The 19544-nt window shown below is 38.6% G+C and overlaps 3 protein-coding genes and 1 long non-coding RNA gene across 7 annotated transcripts in view; 2 read left to right on the top strand and 2 right to left on the bottom strand.

Moving 5' to 3' along the window:
* The window catches only part of LOC102780239 (3',5'-cyclic-AMP phosphodiesterase 7B-like), a 27667-nt gene extending 27336 nt beyond the window's left edge, over window positions 1–331 (bottom strand). For all 4 annotated transcript variants that reach the window (XM_087852005.1, XM_006797192.3, XM_087852004.1 and 1 more), the window contains exon 1: window positions 47–331. Coding sequence is in view for 1 of the 4 variants with exons in the window: in XM_087852007.1 (XP_087708133.1) it covers window positions 47–67 (21 nt within the window). In the remaining 3 variants the exon portion in view is untranslated. The remainder of the gene's footprint in view (window positions 1–46) is intronic.
* On the top strand, window positions 156–9625 carry LOC102781086 (uncharacterized). The gene is made up of 7 exons (XR_437145.3): window positions 156–263; window positions 3628–3733; window positions 4539–4768; window positions 5565–5627; window positions 5769–5821; window positions 7077–7157; window positions 9507–9625. It is a non-coding gene; the product is annotated as an uncharacterized LOC102781086 (long non-coding RNA).
* A 1844-nt stretch (window positions 9626–11469) lies between these two features.
* mtfr2 (mitochondrial fission regulator 2) lies at window positions 11470–15829 on the bottom strand. Its single transcript, XM_006797195.3, has 8 exons — window positions 15655–15829; window positions 14797–14979; window positions 14545–14649; window positions 13335–13459; window positions 12904–13112; window positions 12487–12793; window positions 12121–12304; window positions 11470–12008 (listed from the first exon to the last, which is right to left on the bottom strand). The coding sequence occupies exons 2-8, from the start codon at window positions 14866–14868 to the stop codon at window positions 11955–11957; spliced, it is 1056 nt and encodes a 351-aa protein (XP_006797258.2). The 5' UTR covers window positions 14869–14979; window positions 15655–15829; the 3' UTR covers window positions 11470–11954.
* A 43-nt stretch (window positions 15830–15872) lies between these two features.
* Window positions 15873–19497, top strand: armc1l (armadillo repeat containing 1, like). The gene is made up of 7 exons (XM_006797196.3): window positions 15873–15969; window positions 16426–16597; window positions 17707–17798; window positions 18016–18184; window positions 18273–18386; window positions 18762–18836; window positions 18940–19497. Exons 2-7 carry the CDS (start codon window positions 16445–16447, stop codon window positions 19132–19134), a joined length of 798 nt encoding a protein of 265 aa, XP_006797259.2. The 5' UTR covers window positions 15873–15969; window positions 16426–16444; the 3' UTR covers window positions 19135–19497.
* Window positions 19498–19544: the final 47 nt, after the last annotated feature.

Here is a 19544-nt window from a genome sequence, read left to right as displayed (position 1 = left end):
AGGCACGCAGCCGACACAGCTGGAAAAAAAAACACAGTCTACGTACCTCGACCATTAAACAGGACATTTAACCATCGTGGCAGCTCGCAGATGACAAGTGAACGCTACGGAATCAGGCGCGTGCGGACTGTTTTCATGTCACGGGGGAGCTCAGGAGTTAATCGCGTACAGCAGGACGAAAGGTGACAGAGTCCGAGCTGACAACTGTTTTAAAACAACTATTTCATCCTCCTCTCGCGGTTGCCCCTCATCATACTCGCGTGGTAAGGACACTGTGGGCTTTTTAAAAGGTGAAACCGAAGTTGCTGTTTTCCCTCTCCGCCCCTGCCCGCGTGCTGCTGCTGTGTGTGTATGTGCTTGGTGAGCCGCAGAGGGAAAGGAGGGGAGGGGGGCGGGGCGGGTCTTGTTGGGAAAGATCCAATCAGGACTAGGATACAGTACCTGCTCTAATTACGATTGGTCGTTATCAAATAAACAGTGTTTTTAATGTGGAATATTCTAAAATAAGGGTGAGTACTACTACAGGATACTGCACAACACAATAAAGCAATGCAGCCCAACCTTTAGTTGTTTACTGGAAGAAATAAGAGTGTATATATTTTATACTAACAGAGATTTAATAATTACTACACTACAACTACCACATTATTTCACTTTTATAAGTAAATGGATGTCATTTCTGTGTTAACTCTATAAAACAAACGTCCCCGAGTAGTTCGCACATGTTGGTAATCTTAGAGAACAAACAATCTGGTTGTTGCCATTCAGGCCACGTTTAAACACATCAGTCAAAGTATATTTCAGCATGCTGAATGCTGACATCTAGTGGAATAGAAATATACAGAAACGTAAAAAAACTGCACTAAAAGTTTGTTGAAATAATACTTCTTTGCAATAAATCTCATACCACTGTAAAACTTGTTTATTTCCCCTTAAGTGGTGCAAAAAGTGTAGGAAAAATACATTTGTGGGTTGAGCAGCAGATTTGAGTATGTGAGTTGCACCCATTAAAAATTTGCCAAAATTTTCTCTGCCATTGCCCAACAGCTTATTCTGCTATTGAGTCTTGTTTTAAGTTTCTTTTTGAGCTTCAGCTGCCTGACTAGCAGCACCTGTGAGCATGGACCCTGCTATAGGGGTCACTTGTTGTCTGCTCCAAGCATGCCATATTTGACTGATCTGGATAGGTCTCGTGCCATAGGACAACTTCAAGCTGGTGTTCTGTGAACACAAGTTGCAGCATTACTTGGAGTGAGCCCAAGTACCATCTCCAAATTGAAGACCAAGTTTCAGATAATGGGAGATGTCACAGGCAGGCCGCAAAGTGGGTGTTCTAAAAAGATGACACCACAGGATGACTGGTTCCTCACCCTGTCGGCACTTAGGAGCAGTAGGCAGTCTTTTACAGATTTTTCAGAATGAGATACTGAGATAATCTGGAACAGACTGCACACAGCCAATGTCCCAACTCACAGGGCTGCAAGGAGGCCTACTATGACTACTCTTCACCATCAGGCCTGTTTGCGCTGCTGTCAGGAACAGAGATGGGCAGTAATGCATTAGTGTAATCTGATTACTTTTTTCAATTAACAAGTAATGTAAGGGATTACTATTGCAAAAAAGTAATTAGATTACTGTTATTTTCCTATAAGCACGCTGCGTTACTGCATAAACTGTCATGATTTTGTTTGTGAGAGTGTCTCATGACAATGATGTAAGCACGTGCGATGCCTGTGGCAGCAACAGACGTGAGAACGACCATGCAGTGTTTAAAGCATGGAAGTACTTACTTCCATGTAGTTATGGAACTACTTGATTTGATTTATATTTTGCTGTGTTTTACTTGCATCTATTTAAAAGAGTGAGTGTAAACACGAAACATTATTTTATTTTATATGCTGGAATATGCAGAAAATAGGTTTAAATGTTAAACAATTTCTTCAAGTCAAAAACAGCTGCATATAATTAAATTTTTTGCTTAATGCAATGTGCATAAAATTAAAAGATTAAAACAAATAAAACAATTTTTAGAAAGAGGCTTTCCATTTGATTCAATGTTATATGATGGATTATGCAGAGAAAATGGAATTGGGCTGAAAGGTCTATTGCTTTATTGTGTATTATGGTTATGTATCATGTTTTTGAAAAGTAACGAAGTAACTAATTACTTTTGAAAATAAGTAATCAGTAAAGTAATAGGATTCCTTTTTTGGAGAAGTAATCAGTAATCAGTAACTAATTACTTTTTTCAAGTAGCTTGACCTACACTGAGTCAGGAAACATGTGGAGGAACGTTGAGTCTGCATTCTGCCTACAGCAGCTAGATTGTACGTTCAGACTGTCATAGCTTTTGGTGGAGACAGTGTGATCATGTTTGGCAGCATCTCCCTCACTGAAGAAACAAGGCTTGTCATAATTGGAGGCAATCTCAGTGCAGTTACACGTCAAGATGAAAGTTTGCAGCCAGCGATAATCCCATGTCTCTAAGTTCTGGGACCAAAACCTATCCTCCAAGATGACAAAGCTCAGTTTATCAGAGGCTACCTCCAGAATTTAGAGTGGAGAGGATGGAATAGCCTGCCTGCCATCCTGACCTCAAACCCATTGAACATTTGTGGGATGCTGTGCTGTTTGTGCCAGAGTGACAAACAGAAACACATTGACTGACTTGTGACAAATTCTAGTTGAAGAACAAGAAGCCATCCCACAGCACCGTGGAACCAAGCTGGTGACTAGCATGAGAAAGAAGTGTCAAGCTGTTGTGGCTGTGTATGGTTCTTCCATATGCTATTGAAATGCAAGTTTTTCTATGGGCACAATCCACATACTCAGTTCTGCTGCTCAACCCACACACTCATTTTCCTTAAAATGGGGCCCCATTTAAGGGGAAATAAACATGCTTTCCAAATATATAAGATTTACTGCTAAGAGGCATTGTTATAACAACATAATAATCAACCAAACATAAATTTCCTTTTTGTGCCAAGTTAATTTGTATAACAGTGGATTTAAAAAAGTAACAAACATTTCATTATAGCTTCTGAAAGTTTACTGGCACTTTCAAACATTAAATCTGTAAAATAAAAATTTAGACGGTCGTTTGGAGGAAGCAAAACTGAATACACTGACATAAGACACGGACCTTCAAAGTAAAACAGGAAACACACCGACTGAACTTAAGATAAGTAAACTTAGAACAGAGACAGGGGAGACAGAACATTAGGACCTGAGACATGGGACAGGAAGGCACAGAGTACACAACACAGAACACAGGGAAGCCAAAGAACATAACCTAAGAACTAGAACTCAGGAAATACCATAGAACTAGGGAGCTAGAAATACTAGCACAGAAACAAAACTGAAACCTAACAACCAGGAAATATAAAATATAATAGAAACAGAAAACCATAATTCACGGAATTAAACACACCCAAAACCACAAAAAACTGGGTCAAGTGATCCAGGACCATGACAGTTTGTGTCCTGTGTCACTAGTAAGGCTGCTTACTAGTGAATTTCTGTTGTGTCTTTCCTATTAGCCAAGAAGTTACATAACAAGAACACAAAACAAAACAGAATAGTAAATTTATCTGTGCTGTGTTCATTTGTATTTCTCCCTTCTTTTAGCAGAGCTGTCCTCCTCATCCACAAACACCCGCATGATATCAGCAAATGAAGGGATGGCTGTGATTCTACAGCGGGGTTGACATATTAAAGGGCACAACTGGACAAGGTGGGATTACACACTATGGCACAGTGCACAAGAGAAACGGGAGACATAAGTTAATAATAGTTAATAGTTATGAGTACCTCAAAGAGTTACCCATTTTGTGAGCTGTCAGCTGTCTGTTGTTTACAGCAGCAACAGAAGTTACTAAAGAATCCAAAAAGGGGTAATGTGTAACCAACAGCACAACCATTAATAACATTAACAACAACATTCATGTGTTGTTGAAATATAACAGCTGAGTTGAATAAACCAAAAGGTATGATTTAAAGGCCAGAAGGAGCGATAAAGGCTGACAGACCAATAACTTTGTCTATCAGGCAGACAGGCCATCTACTCCCTTTTCCTTGTCACTCTTCCTTGAACTTAGTAGAAAACGTCATGAGTTTAAGGAAGACTGTGTAGGAGAATTAACTATCGTTTATAGTTGTTGTTGAAAATTCAACATGTATCAGCAGGATATAGAAATATACTTCTAAAGAACATTTTATAATCTGCAATACTTTGGCATATTTATTGATTGTCTTCGCGAACAGTGTGAGGGTGCATGGCTATGAATTGTGGAACAGAATTATCTTCTTTCCTGTCATAAAGAATGGTTTCATGTGTCCTCTGGTAAAGAAGTTATTAAAGAAAGCATTTAAGCACTTTTCCTAAAAATTTAGGGAATTTTACCCAGCTCCTTTTATGGACTACCATGCAGATACTACTGGGTCATTTTACTTAGAAATAGAAACTTTCATGATATCCTTTTGTGTCGAGCTGACATTTTCTCCTGCGGCTCCCATAACCATCTGCAAAACTCCCACAGTTTGCTTCAAATGCAGGGTTCTTCCTGTTTACCTGCATTCCTGCCTGACACACCTGGAAGCTGCTGGTAATCAGCTCACCTCTGTGCAACTGGTTGCTTTACAGCTGAAGAAATCCCTCACTTCTGGGAAAAGGAGCATAACCTGGAACATTAAGGGAGACATGGAGCAAACATGAGGAGACAGGCTGAGGAGACAAGGATGAAACACAAGGAGAGGAACAAAGGAACAGGTAAGTGAGACAGAGAGAGAGAGGGAGTGAGACACATAGGGAGATCACAAACAGGAAAAAAAAATCAGACAGAGAGGGAATAAACAAAAACATGACTGGGGAAACATAAACTCAGAGAACACAACAAAATCTCACAGGAACCACAGGGATGAGACAAAGACACAAAAGGAATCTGACTGAAGAAGAAATACAAATAAGCTCAAAGACATAGACTCAAAGAACCAGACTCAAGATTAAACTGTATAAAGCTTGAACTTAAATCATCTTGATAATGTAAAGGAAAGAATCATGAATTCAAAAATAAAAACCCAGCACCCTGACACTTCCTAAACAATTTTCATAAAAAGAAAATTAGTGCTTTTGTATTTTTCATTATTTAAACATAAATTGTGTTTACTTTGTAAAATACAAATATATGCTTTCAACAGAAACAGAAAACTAAAACATAAATTAAAAAAATATTAGGAATTATATGGTTTTTTTAAAAAAAATACAAAATACAATAAATAATAGTTTTGCATAACGAGCATTTATGTACATATATATCTGTGAATAGCATTCATTTGTGTCATGAGGAGTTAGACATGATAGCACGCCAAGTTTGTACGTGTTGACGTACTTACGGTACGTACATGGAAATGACGACACAATGGACGCCATCGAAGTATATGTTGCTGTTCCACATGGCTCACACGTATGGTTGAATTTTAGCCTAAAAAAGTATTTGGTATTATAATATAACCATTATATAATATATTTAACTCCATAAAGCTTTTTTGTTGTTGTTTAATTGCAGGTTGAGTTTAACCTTGTGATCAAAGGCAAACCATCACCCGTTACGCCAAACGAAGCCCACGAAGTAAGGTTTTCATAGGGTTTTGGAAAAACAGACCATATCCAGGACAACATGCTTTTCATAGCAGTATGATAGCACTACAATGTGACACGATGTGATATGAATCATGTGTTTTTTGTTTGTTTTTCTTTTCTTGCATTCCAGGAACCGGAACCGATAGACTGGACTACTTACAGTGAACAACCAGTTCCTGGCCGGTAACTTACACGCTTTTCTACTTACATTGTCAGTTTGTGTTTATTACATTAAACACAAACTGACAAACTTCATTACATTATTGTTGATCTATATTCAGTATCTGTTTGTATACATGCTGGATGTATAACCCTTCCAAGGCAGGCATTGCAGATTTGCAACAGTTAAAAGCTAACAACCTGATTACCCCACATACATATTTTATGAGTTTTTTTTACTCAGAAGTACCACTGCAGGTATTCTTTTGTGCATTAGCAACAAAAACTTAACTTGAGCCTGAGAGGGATAACCTTTTTGTTGAACTAGTATAAACTAGTAGAAAAGTAGAAAACTAGTAAGCTTAAAATACTCTACTATATTAAGCAGAATTAACAGCTTACAATAAGCTTTTAATTCTACATGGTTATAACAATTAATGATAATTCTCGCCACAGAATAGACATTTAATAAACATGTCTATTAGAGGTGGGAATCACCATACATCCCACGATACGATATTATCACAATACTTAACGCACGATACGATATTATTGCAATATTTTAAAATATTTTGCGATATTCAGATTCTGTACATAAAGGTAAACTTTATCAATATTCATTTTATCTAATATCAAAGTCTCGCACTCAGTCTTTCTCTCATTTTAGTCAGTTTTATTGTTGACAAACTTGAACGGTTTGTATTACAGTCTAGTCCAACTTAACTGAATGCAACCATCTGGTACAATTATAGCTATTCTGAACTATGCAATTTATGAAAACTATGCAGCCCCTTCAGCAACTGAAGAATTTGAAAGTAAATTAAAACAAAATATAATTTTACATTAAATAAAAAAGTTTTAAACTTAATTAAAATAAAACATGTCTTAAATGAAAATAAGTAAACTGTCATGTTTATTGCTGCCAAAAAAAAAGTTAAACACATTTGGACAGTGAAGGAATGTCAGGATTCTTGCTCAGAAAAAGGATCAACATGCTCTGAAGTCAGAGCATGTTCGAGTCCACAAAAACTTTTTTTTGTAACAAAATATCGATTTCTGCTGTCCCTGTATCGATACATTATTAGCAAACAAAATATCACAATACTACACAGTATCGATTTTTTCCCCCACCCCTAATGTCTATTCTGACATTCAATTTTTAATTTTAAGCAAGTTCCATTATGTACTGTTTAAAAATGAATGTACAACATTCTGTTATTGCCACTGCTTAAATAAACAGGTGTTGTGGTTTATGCATTTGCCTTCATTTCCCATTCAGTGCTGCCGGACCATCTGTCTCCTCCATGGATGACGACGTCACCCCAATGGAGATAGACTAAAAGGTTCAGCATACCAAAAGGTAAAACATTTTTTTAGATCAAGCAAAACTTCAGTTGTTTTTCTTGCAATGCCCTTTTTAAAATTCAGACTCAAAACAAATTCACCCGTAAACATACTTAAAGAACTTCATTATGACAGTTGTGGAATGTCGGATCCATGTTTTTGCATAAATATAATGGACAGTAACACCTTTTGCTTAGTTTCAACTTTGTAAACTCATGGATATGAAGTTAAGTCATAAAGATGTGACTGAAGTAGGCTTTGCAAATTTGGATTTGGAAGCTATTAATGAGAATTCTTGACCAGAGTAGAAACTTTCAGGAGTGTCTAAATCAAAAATGTAATAACAAAGAAAAATCCTTTATCAACATTCACAACATGGAATATTTTTGGAACTTAGTGAATGTGATGCTGTATGAGGGTTTACCCCAAGATATTTTTCCTAACCCTCATGAACAAAAGGACCAGATTAGACTTTGCTGAAAAACATTTCAAGAAAGACTGCCCAGTTTTGAAATAACACTGTTTAGACAGATAAAACCAACATTTGTAAAAGCTTGTAAAAGAAAGATTAGATTGCAAAATTATAAATCCAGTTAGGCAAAATATGTATTTGTACAATGGCACAAGCTCCACCAAAAAGTAATTAGTAATACATATCAGACTACATAAATTATTTTAGAATTATTTCAAGAAATCCTATAGCTACTTTTGGCCACTCCCTGATTCATCAGAGGGTACTCCATTTTTTATTTAACAGATTTTTATGCTGCATAGCCTTCCTGATGCAACCCCAAAGGAATTTCTGTCACGGGTTGCCGGGGCAAGCCGTGTGAATTTAACAAAGGACCCAAGATACGGATATGCAGTGAAATGTGAGGGCTTTATTGACACAAAACTCGAGTGATAACAAACAAAAGGAGAGTGTGGCGAGAAACCGAACTTAGACAAACTACACTGGGAAAACGAAAACCTAAACACCAAACCTGAACACGAGAGAAAGCAACTTGTAGGGAGAATTCACAGGATGACGGCAGGAGATTCACAGACACAAAAACGCCAAATAACACAGACGAACCAGCAACGAGGATGAGGTAACACACACTATAAATACACACGCCAGGAATTAGGGGATGGGAAACAGGAGGGGAACACACCTGGAAGATATAACAGCTGACGAGGCAGGGGAAACGTAAATAGAACACACTGACATAAGACAGAGACCTTCACAATAAAACAGGAACGTACACATGCAAGGACACAGACTAAGAAACGCGGACTTAACACAGGAATACATGGGCAGAACCGAATAAACACTAAACAGAGGAAGAACAGAACCAAAATCACAATAACAGAAAACACAAAACGCTGGGTTACAAGGACCCAGGATCATGACAATTTGTGTCTCATATTATCTAGCCATCTTTAGTTGCTGCTTGTTTGTGCGTCTCTCTACCTTCAGTTTTGTATTCAGTAACTGAAAAGCTACTCTGTCAGGTTGAGATCAGGTTCACTTGACCATTAAAGAATATCTCATTTCTTTGCCTTTAGAAAATCTTTGGCAGCTGTTGCATTTGCTTTGGATCACTATCCAATGACACCATTAAGCACTGCTCCATCGGTTTTGCTGCATTTGGCTTAATAAATCAATATAAATTAGTGGCTGGGTTCCACTGAGAACCATGCATACCATAACACTGCCTCAACCATGTTTCATAGGCAAACATCCTTTGGATGCTTCTTAGTAATTCCTGTACAGATTATTATTGGTTTCATCTGCCCGAACACGTTTTTTTTTCCTTTTCTTTTTTTCAGAACTGCGAAGGCCCATATAAATGTTTTCTGGCAAAGTCTAATCTGGTCTACCTGTTCTTTATTGTAACCAGAGATTCCTTCCTTGTTATAAACTGTCTCTATTTTACTTCATGAAGGTGTCGCATGATTGTAGATTTTGACAGTGATACATGTAACTCCTAAAGAGTGTTATTCCCTTAGTTCAATGTTGTGACATTGTTTTTCTTAACCATAGAAATAATTCTGTGATCACCCACTTGTATTCTGTGGTCTTCCAGGCTTTTGGGTGTTACTGACTGGGTCAGTGCACATCTTTTTTAAAGAATGAACCAGACTGATTTGGCCACTCCTTTGGGTTGTGTATAAATGGCTTTAATTTCTACAAAAGTTAATGCAATACTTTTGCTGTGAAATAAAGCTATGGATGAATGGATGTATGGAATAAGGGATGCTCCTGATTGTATTTGGTGGCTTTTCAAATATTTATGTATCTGACTATATATAAACATTGTATGATTTTTGATGATGTATTATTTGTATGATGTTTCTTTTTCCTGTTTTGTATTTCTCACAGTGAAAGAAGAGGATGACAGTTCTACTTGCGCTGTTACAGTTGATCCTGCAACAATTTTGGGTCACTGTATTTGGGTCACTGTTCATTTGAATAAAAATATGTATTGGTCTATAGGCAAGATGATTTCTGTCAATGATAAAGGGATTTTGTAAATCCTTGTACTTTAAACAAAAATATCTAAAATATTGAAACATTTTAAAAGCGGTACAATAACAAAATCATACTTCTTTAAATCAATTTTTTTTTTAGCATTGCACAATTACAAACGTGCACTTCCACTTAACACAGAAAGTTTGTGACACACTTGTTTGAACTGTAATTTAAGGCAAAACTCAAAAACATAATTCTGTAATTCTAGTATAACACCACAAGCATGTTAAGTTGTAACAGAAAAATTACTAAAATGTTTCATAGCAAAGTAGTAAAGCTCAATGACCAGACAGCAGTCCCTCAAAAGTATTCTTCAACTCAGGAGAGTATCCAGAGGAGCACAGTTAGAAGTTATTCCAGTGTTTACTGACTCTTGTAAGACCAAAGGATAGTCCTGATGCCCTCTACTCATTGGCATCTGTGTTGTGTGTTCACCATTCTTAATATGGTCTCCCTAGTGGATCCTTGGGTTAGTGTAATGAACCTGTGTTTCACAACGTTCTCCTTTGCATCAACTGAAAACTGAGGAACATATAAGATTCTGGGCCAAAATGTCATTTAGCTGGCTGAGCTGAATGTCTCAGATTCTAGGGAAGTCAGGATACCACTACAAATATCAGATTATATGAAAAGTATCAAAATTATGCATTTTCACCACAGAGAGAAATATCATTCAGCACATTTCTTTCTTATCTCCAAAAATAAACAGACACCCAACCTGTTGATGAAGCATGAAAGAAATATGTTTGTGTGAGAAAGATAATACAAATGTGGCTTCAGAACATGTGATTTTAAAAATTACATTTTTACATATAATTCAGTTTTTTGTTTTTTTGAACAGGTGTAATTTTATTTCAGGTGTCCATAATATCTAAGGCAGCGCGTCAAAATGTCAAGAGGTAGATTAACATAAATTCAATGAGAAGAATGAAGTCTTTTGAGATATACTCACCAGATCTTTTGGGATCCTACGTAGATCAGAGCAAATACTGCATAATACTGACAAGAGAATCGCACTTAAAGCAAGAAAGAACATGGCATGGCAGGATCAACAGCAGGTATCTATAGCAACATGAAATAAAATGTTGATTAAGAAAGTGAGAAAAGAGAAGAAGATAACAAGGCATTCTAAATAAATGACAGTAAAACTGACTATAAGCTGACAATTACTAGCAGGATTTCTATTGTAATGAACATTTTTTTGTGTTACACTGTCATTATTGGTCAATCAGTGTCACTGTGTGTAACCTGTGGAAGATGCAGTGCCAGGAAAAACTAAGCAGCTTCCTCTTATGAGTGTGTGAGAGGTACCCTTTCCAACATATTGCTACTGCCCTTGTCAAATGCATGCCAGTAGAAACTTAAGAGGCCGAAATTGTAGTGTACAGTTGTCCCTCGCTATAACGTGGTTCACCCTTTGCGGCCTCGCTGTTTTGCAGATTTTTTTTTGTGCAATTTTGCATACTTTCTTTTTTTTTTTTTTTACTGTGCATTGTGTTCTGCGTCCTGATTGGCTGTAGACCATTTCAATCAATGTCAAGTTACATAAATCTTCAATCGCTAGCAGTGTGACTCTGAAGTGCTGTACTGTATGTTTGTAAGTTTTCTCCCCAACAAACAAACAATGTCAACTAAACGTTGTCACCTGCGGGTGCCTTCGACTTCATCCTATAATACTGCACTGATTTTTCAACAAGGTTTGAACTTTGAGACGGCTTAAACAAGAGAGAAAAGTGTGAAAATGTTCATGCCTGTCTGAGAAAACTGTATAAAGTTATAAATGTTATAAATTGAAAAATTAAGATAACAACACTTTCATCAGTGCAATTTAACTCTTTAATAAAATAGAAATATCCCGCTAACAGTTGCATAGAATAGAGCTATATGAATCTCAGAATCCACTCTTACAGATTTCACTTGGTTGAGGTAAGAAGGTAGGGCTCACAAAGTGAAACATTAATGCAGGCAAGCTGCACCGCGTACCTGAAACTCATTAAATTATTTGCTTTAAAAGGTGGTTTGCACAAACATATTGCTAAGAACAGTTAAAACAGTTAAGACTCCAATGACAAAAAAACAAACATTTGTGTACAAACCCCTTTGTTTACAGCAGCTTAGAAACAAAACATACACATTTTAACATAGTTAGCACATTTAAAATCCCAACAGACACAGAGACAAGCACATTGTAGTCCATAATAAGACAAAGTAAGGACAAGCAAAAACACAAGTCAGTAGCTGCAGTAGTAATCTGCTGTGAGGCACATCTGTAGGAGCTGTTGATGCTGATGTCACTCTTTAATGATGTAACAGGTGGCGGTGTCCCCGACTGCGCCGAGGGGGGTGAGGAACCTGCAACAGAAGAGGTGTCGGGTTAGGAACTCTCCTTCAAGCACATCATCACAGGGGGTGGATAACATTTTTAAACTACTCAAAGATCTCAGCGCATCTATGGAAAACAAACCTTAGGTGACTCAGGACTGCCGAAAGGTGAGAGCTCAAGGGAGTTCTCTTTGTCAGAGGAAGTGTTGTGGCGGAGATGGGTGAACTTTTTCTTCAGTGCTTCAGCAATAAGAGCTGCCGGGTCATTAAGCAATGCCGTACCTCCTTTACTGCGCCTCCTCTTAACTGGTGTGCCCCCTGGAGATCTGCAAAACAGAATGAATATGCTTTGTCAGGTGGGGGGAAAGATCTACTTCAAATTACAGGAAAACAAGCAGGAAACACCAGGATGCTGAACTACTGGTGCAATGAAGAAAGCATTCTGCAGCTTCAGATATAAAGAGTCACATTTTTTAATGATTAGTTTTCTCTAAATCTCCATACTTACCTCTTCACTGAGCGCAGTTTAACATGATTTAAGTCCTTTAGAACATCCAGCATGGAGGGCATCCCTTTATTTTCAGAACCCTTGCTGGAGCCTGACTCCTTAGTCCTGTGGTGACCCTTATCGAGATCTTTCTCATCCTTCCTTTCCTTTGACCCAGTGAAAATGCTAGGGCAGGGGGGAGGAGGGGGTGGGGGTGGTGGTGGTGGAGGAGGAGGAGCCACATGGCGAGGTGTGGAGGTGAGCGCTGGAAGTGGATGGGAAAGGGAAATCCCAGGTGAGGCAGGCTCATTTGGGGATTCAACCAGACCTAAAACACGATGAAAGATAAAACAAGAAAAAAGAAAGAAACACTCGGTTGGTGTTCTGAGAAGATGAAAGCATCTTGAAAAATGGGACAAAGACAAACATATCGTGTACTTGAGGCTGGAGCAGCAGTAACTATCAAAGCAATCTGAGCTCGCAGTTTCAGCAGCTCGCTCTCCAGCGCTGTGATCTTCTTCAGAGCTTCTGGATCAGGCGTCTGTCTTACAGGTGGCCTTCCTCTCTGAGCTCGTATGAATGCTGGTTCTGGACATCTCATCACATCTTGATTTACAGTACTTCGCCTTACTGGAGGTAGGTGGTTCCTACGGAGACCCCACATCATTCGTATATTAATTTAGTGTCTTAGAGTTGTCTGGACAGAATGATCAATGCTGTCCTTTCATCTTCACAAACATAAAAAGGTAAGATTCTGTGTAAATGCAGTGACATTAATCACATCCAACAAGACTGCCTAATGAGTGAATTTGTATTTTTACTTTTTATTTTTATTTTTTTTATCTGTGCTGTGTCATTTTTGTTTTTACCTCGTTTTAGCACAGCTGTCACCCTCATCCTCAAACACCCACATGACATCAGCGAAGGAAGGGATGGCTGGTGTGTCCACAATGGGCTCGATATATTCATGGTGCCTATGGCCGAGCAAAGCGACCTGAGGAGACAAGGATAAGGAGGGATTACACGCTGTAAACGAGTACACAAGAGAAATAAGGGTCAAGAGATCCTAAAAACAGTTATGATAATTTTAACTTCTTTTCATAGTGAAGCCTTGATTATATTCTATTGCAGACAAGGACAATTAGAGACAGTATGGGTGGTCATTCCTCTTATATTTCCTTAAAGCCCACCACCTTAAGCAAGAGGAAAGCTCCAGGGCTGAAAAATGAAGTCAACGCACAAGTGCCAAAAGCTGCAGTTCCTCTTTAAGATAGACAATAAGTCTGTAGTGTGGGGACACAGACTGCTATTATTGTTATTATCAACAACATGGACAACTGTAGAATGAATGAATCAAATAGTTTTTAATTAAAAAGACTGATCAGCTGTCAACATGTCAAATGTTACATTGATCAACTGTAGGGTGACCAACCGTCCTCTATTCCCCAGACCCCATGTCCACTTTTCATGTTCTGTCCGGGGGGATTTTCGAGATTGATAAAAATGTCCAGGTTTTCCTATATTCAGACAGAGGACCCATGTGTGCTGCTGCTTTGTGAGTTGTTCTGCGCTTACACACGGGGACAGACAGCGCACAGCAACGCGTGTAATACTGTTTAAATGGATCTTTTCAGACAAACTGCAAAAGAAATTTCCCTCGTACCGACCCAGTACTGGTAATTTTTCTTATGCAGATGAGGCATTATTTCTGTACCATTATTTAATTCAAGTTTTTTTTTTTTTGCACTCGTTGACTTGTAAAAGCCTATATGACATAGTTTACAATTCACAATTCACTAACCGCACAGAGAAGGCATCATTTAAATGTTTCTTAAAGCAAGTTCTTCATGACTGAGCCAAGTGTCCTCTTTTTTGGAAATCAAAATATGGTCACCCTAATCAACCGCAGCTCCTAATTGTTTTATGCACGTACAAGAGAAATGTATTGTTTTCATTGCAAATAGCCATTTGTGTTGTATATTATATGCAACCGTGCATGCAAGTGTATGTACTCATTTAACCAGCAGTGCTGACAGGGTAAAGTCAAACATGTTTTGTAAAACACAGATTGTACAATACCTGAAACTGGACTCGTGGACTTGGTGTCAGTGGGAGATTTGATCCAATCATCCGCACAATGCTGCGATACTGACCGCACAGCGGACTATTCCACACTGGAACCAGCTAAAATGCACAATGACACAGACAAGACAAAGACATAATGTCACAACATCAGATTTAAAAGTTCCCTGATTCAAGCAACCCGCGGATACCTCAGGAGTTTGAGTATTGCAAAACAAAAGAATGACACAAGTGCGTCTGTGCACATACCACGTCTGGAGGAACACCAAAGTACTCCAGGACGATGCGCAGCACATAAAGAAAATCCTCTGCTAGGGACATTGGAAGGATGTTTTCTTGCACCAGCTGATGACTGCAAAGCTCTGCTTTCTGCTGAGTGTCTTGGCGGGAGGTCAACACAGAAAGGATGTGTCTAAGTCACATGCTTGAAACCTGAAACAAAACAACAAGAACAAAAAACCCCAAAATAACAAAGTAAGATAATGCCTTACAGTAAAAATCCCATATGAAACCAACAATCTTAGTAAACAAATAATGGTTCAAATATTGATACTAGGAAAATAATAACAATAATAATGATAATGACTATAGTAATCTGATAATCAGTGACCACCGATTCCTTCATCTGCCACTTCTCTGCAGAGGAAACCCCACGACTCTCAAACCTATAGACGTACAGAGTTTAAAATATAAGGAATGAATAGGTTTGTATTGATAACAAAGTAGATTCAGACAGTTAGAGTTAAACATTGGAATTACCAAGGTAAGAAAAACGTTAAACCCATACGAGAATGGCCAGGACACAACCTACAGCAGCAAGATGAAAGTAAGTGCAGCCAACGGTCGGTTGCTGCCATCACTGATGCTCAGAGACAAATGTCGGTCTCTACTACTGGATGCTGATTCGGCAGCAAACGCTCAGTGTACCAGCACACTAGAGAGAGCATGGCTGACTTTAGGTGTAAGTTACACAGTGTCCTGCCGTTCTGAGCAGTGGGGGCAGAGAGGCACCGCAGTGGAAAAGCTGCGTGGATCATCAAAATTAACGTGCGTGACACCTCCGGCATTTTACACGATAAAAAGAAAAAAACATATAGTCGCACTTACCGTCAAAACGTGAATTAGCAGCTACATTTCTCCCAAGCCATGTTCCCAGATGATACTGTAAACTAAATGATATTCACCGAGAATCTGCAGCTTCCCTTTTTTCGTTCACGCGTTCAGATTAAAAGGAGTCTGTAAAGTCAAATAACGCTGCAGCAGCGAGACGTCTTCTGGTTGGCTGTGGATACAGAAGTAGTAAGAGCAGCCAATAGGGGTGGGCGACTTTGCGGCGTAAACGGAGGCTAGTCGACCAATCGGGTGACACGAAAAGCCTAGCACCAAATTTGTATTTTTGTGCACGAGCTGCTTCTGTCCTGGGTAAGAAACATTTAGCTACAAAACTACAGTTTAATTATAACTGTGATATATATATATATTTTTTTAAAAATAGCAGTTAAAGCGATTCCCCAATATCTGGTTATGAAGATGGAGCGAAAAAAGAGGAAATGTATTTTTTGTAAAGTTTCTTTAGCTTTTTCTCCTAAAGTAGTTAGCTAGCTTCTTCGGCTAGCCACATTCTTAACGGCAGCGTAGCTGCTCGACTTGTTAACATTAATCCGGCCTGTATGAACTAGCGTCGGCTGGGTTTGACACTGTTGGTAGTTTTGAAACATTCATTAGGAATTGTAGTATGACCTCACACCGGACAGTTTTGGGATAGGAAAAGCTATTTAACAGCCGCACGTACTGTACCTAACACTCTCAAGTAGATATTTTGTCCACCACATGTCAAACGTTGAGAATGGCTAACTCCTTTGTAAATGTTTTTCACAGTTAGATAAAGTTGTTAAAGATGATGGATGCACTGTCGGTGGTGAGTCAGCTCCGGGACTTGGCTTCCGAGCCCCAGAACCGCGACGTGATAGTCCAGGATCAGGGCTGTCTCCCTGGGTTGGTTCTCTTCTTGGACCACCAGAACCCAGATGTCCTTTTTGCAACTCTACAGGTATGTTATTGGACGGGATTCAGATTATTTCTGAATTTAAATTAGTTACATAGTTTTAATAACATTAGGTTGTTTTCTGTTTTTAAGAGAGAGACCAGTGAAGGTGAAAGCTTTCATCATTGGGTCAAGGTTGAGCTGGAGCCTATCCAGCTGTCATAAGACTAAAGGCAGGGTACACAGTGGACATATCTATTGTGTGGCAGGACTAAACATAGTGACAAATGTTCATGCTCACATTCAGAGCCAATTTAGAATCGCCTATTAATTAGAACCCTAATTAGATGTAGGATTTGTAAGACAGAATATTTGGAGATTTAAAAGTCTGATATTCCAATATAGTAAGCACTTTTCTTTCTTTCAAACACACACAATGTTATGGGCAGCTGTTTGTTAACTTCTTTACGCTGTACTTCAGCTCTGCTCAGATCCGACTGGCTCCTGTTTGTGATATTCCAAAGATTATATTCCCTGTTAACATATTGCTAAAAGGCAACTTTCCTTTTAGCAGAGTGCCATCTAATGGACAAACTGCTGTTTTATATTTTCATTTTTAAATGCCAGTGCATCAGTAAATAGCTAATGCAAACTCCACACAGAAAGTGACAGATGGATTTGAACCTAGGACCTTCTGGCTGTGAGATGCAGCGCTAATCACTACACCACCGTGCATTATTTAAAAGACATATTTTCCATGTTTTCCAGTCTTATTACCAATTAAAGAAGGTTTTTAAAGCCCATAATGTGATTTTTACAGTGGTTGATCTTCCTATACAGCCCTCTCAGGGATTTGTGTCTCCTCATGGTCCCAAAGAAGGAATCTTTGATGTGTTATGTGAAGGTTTAAACCCCCACACTGTGAGCCTTTCTGAAAGCAAAACATAAATGTGATTACTTAGAGGTGACCCATCCACGCATTAAGTATACTTGCTTAATTCCTTGGGGGAGAAAAGTCTTCTGTAATCTATATTATGTGCAGGTTATATGAAGCATTTGAAATGGGTGATATGATACTTAATCTAAAGTTGATGTGCACTGGTAATACCACTGTTGTGTCAATGAACTGTAAGCATGGCTGTATATGAATCCCTTCTGTGCTATATTGTCCTCAGACCCTACGTTACTTGGCTGAGTTGTCTGCCAACATCCCCACCATGAAGAATGAGCTGGGTATGATGGTGAGCTTGGAGAATCTTATGGCAAGGTGACACACCCATGGTTACTTTTACCTGTGGATGAAACATTATTTCCTTTGCATTTTCATGTGGCTGTATGTAAAATTTACAGTGATACTTGGCAGCTTTTTCAATGCATAAATTCTGTGCCATTTTTTTCATAATAACATAGTTATAAGTTTTTAATGAAGGTGAGGGTTCAGCACCCCCAAAGCACATGATTAAATATAACCTTTCTCCATACAGAGATGGTCTCTCTGTTGATATCACCTCTTTGGCCAAGGAAGTTTACAATATTCTCAATGCACCTGCTAATCCTCCACCTGAGAGAAGGAAGAAACCCCAGTTCTTTCTCAATTCTTCCAGCAAGAAGGCCAAGTCCATCACTCTGCACATCCAGGGCTTGGACAGCTCTGTAAGTCGACTGCTTTTTACATACAGTTCATTTATGTAGCTGTTATAATCGCCAGTAATTTTAATTATGTAATCTCTCTGTCATCAAGCATCGAGGTTTGTGCGAGGAAGCTCTTCTGAAGGTCAAAGGAGTGATAAGCTTCACTTTCCAAATGGCATCCAAGAGATGTACTGTTCGCATCCGTTCAGACCTGCCCACTGAGGTAACAAGCAAAGACAAACATTTACAACCGAACATTTTACCAACAAAGTTGGGATGCTGTGTAAAATGAAAATAAAGTCCAGTAAAGCCACATTTTATTCACAATAGAACATATCAAATGTTTAAAATGAGAAATTGTACCATTTTTAAGAAAAGGTCTTTTTTTTTTTATTATTTAATGGCAGCAAAGTGTATCAAAGTTTGTGTGGGTGGGGACATGTTTGGGTTGTACAAACAGTCTGATTTTATTAGTTTATGTCTGTTATTCTGTCAAAGCTGCTGAGAAATGCCAAATGCAGAAATTTGTGACAATGAAAAAAAATCCTCTTCTAACGGATCATTAGCCTCACACTCTTCCCTGATGTCCCATTTGCAGAGTCTGGCAACAGCCATCGCTGGCACTAAGGTGTTGTCGGCCCAACAAGTGATAAAGAATGAGGCAGGAGAAGAGGTGCTTGGATACTTGAATATACTTTCAGTAAAGAATATTAAGATATGGAAGTGTAAGTTAAAGTTTAACTATGAATTTGTTTTTTAAATAACATTGTCTTCAGGTTTATATTCCTTTGAAATCATCTGGAGTGGATGTGCCTCAAAACTCAGCCCTGCCGGATTACCTCCCAGAAGAAGAGGAGAGCCCTGTGAGGGAGGTTGATCGAGCAATTTCCCGCACCACAGCCAAGGAAGATTCCAACGGTAGCTGGCTCAACGCTGCTGCCAGTTTCCTCACAAAAACATTTTACTGGTGAATCAGTCACAGGGAGGTGCTTTTAAGACTCATTCCGGTGTTTTTAACTTGGATGGACATTACTTGTTGTGAGAAACCACAGGTCTGAGTCCTGGCTTCTACTGTATAGTCAGCGTTTCAGTTCTTGTGAGACGGTCAACAGATTTTGGGCTAGATCTCTTTTATTGTTTGAGCTGACTGGAAACTAAAATGCTTGAATCATCTGTCCTCATTCAGTGTAAATATTTCTTTCAAATCTGTTTTTAAAATTTCCATTTCCTCCTAAAATGTACAAACTGTTTACAATCCTGACTGCTTCTTTCTGTCCGGTTTTTAATTGTTGCTGGTTTATGCTACAGAATATAAATGTTGTGCTGTCACTGTACTCTGTTCTGTTTTCTTTCTTGGCTAAAGAGTTTGAAAAACAAAATA

This window comes from Neolamprologus brichardi, chromosome 15, assembly GCF_056152115.1.
Source record: "Neolamprologus brichardi isolate AB-2024 chromosome 15, ASM5615211v1, whole genome shotgun sequence".
In the NCBI taxonomy this organism is placed as follows: domain Eukaryota; kingdom Metazoa; phylum Chordata; class Actinopteri; order Cichliformes; family Cichlidae; genus Neolamprologus; species Neolamprologus brichardi.
Note: the sequence above shows the minus strand (reverse complement) of the source record. Positions and strands in the feature narration are given on the sequence as shown.

Bases quoted from the DNA above. Each gene is read 5' to 3' on its own strand.
- armc1l (XM_006797196.3), top strand. From the start codon at position 16,445: ATGATGGATGCACTGTCGGTGGTGAGTCAGCTCCGGGACTTGGCTTCC. The intron at 17,799-18,015 runs GTGACACACCCA...TTCTCCATACAG, and splicing joins TTGGAGAATCTTATGGCAAG to AGATGGTCTCTCTGTTGATA. The intron at 18,185-18,272 runs GTAAGTCGACTG...TCTGTCATCAAG, and splicing joins TCCAGGGCTTGGACAGCTCT to CATCGAGGTTTGTGCGAGGA.
- mtfr2 (XM_006797195.3), bottom strand. From the start codon at position 14,868: ATGTCCCTAGCAGAGGATTTTCTTTATGTGCTGCGCATCGTCCTGGAG. The intron at 14,650-14,796 runs GTATGTGCACAG...TGTGCATTTTAG, and splicing joins TTGGTGTTCCTCCAGACGTG to CTGGTTCCAGTGTGGAATAG. The intron at 13,113-13,334 runs GTAAAAACAAAA...GGGTCTCCGTAG, and splicing joins GACAGCTGTGCTAAAACGAG to GAACCACCTACCTCCAGTAA.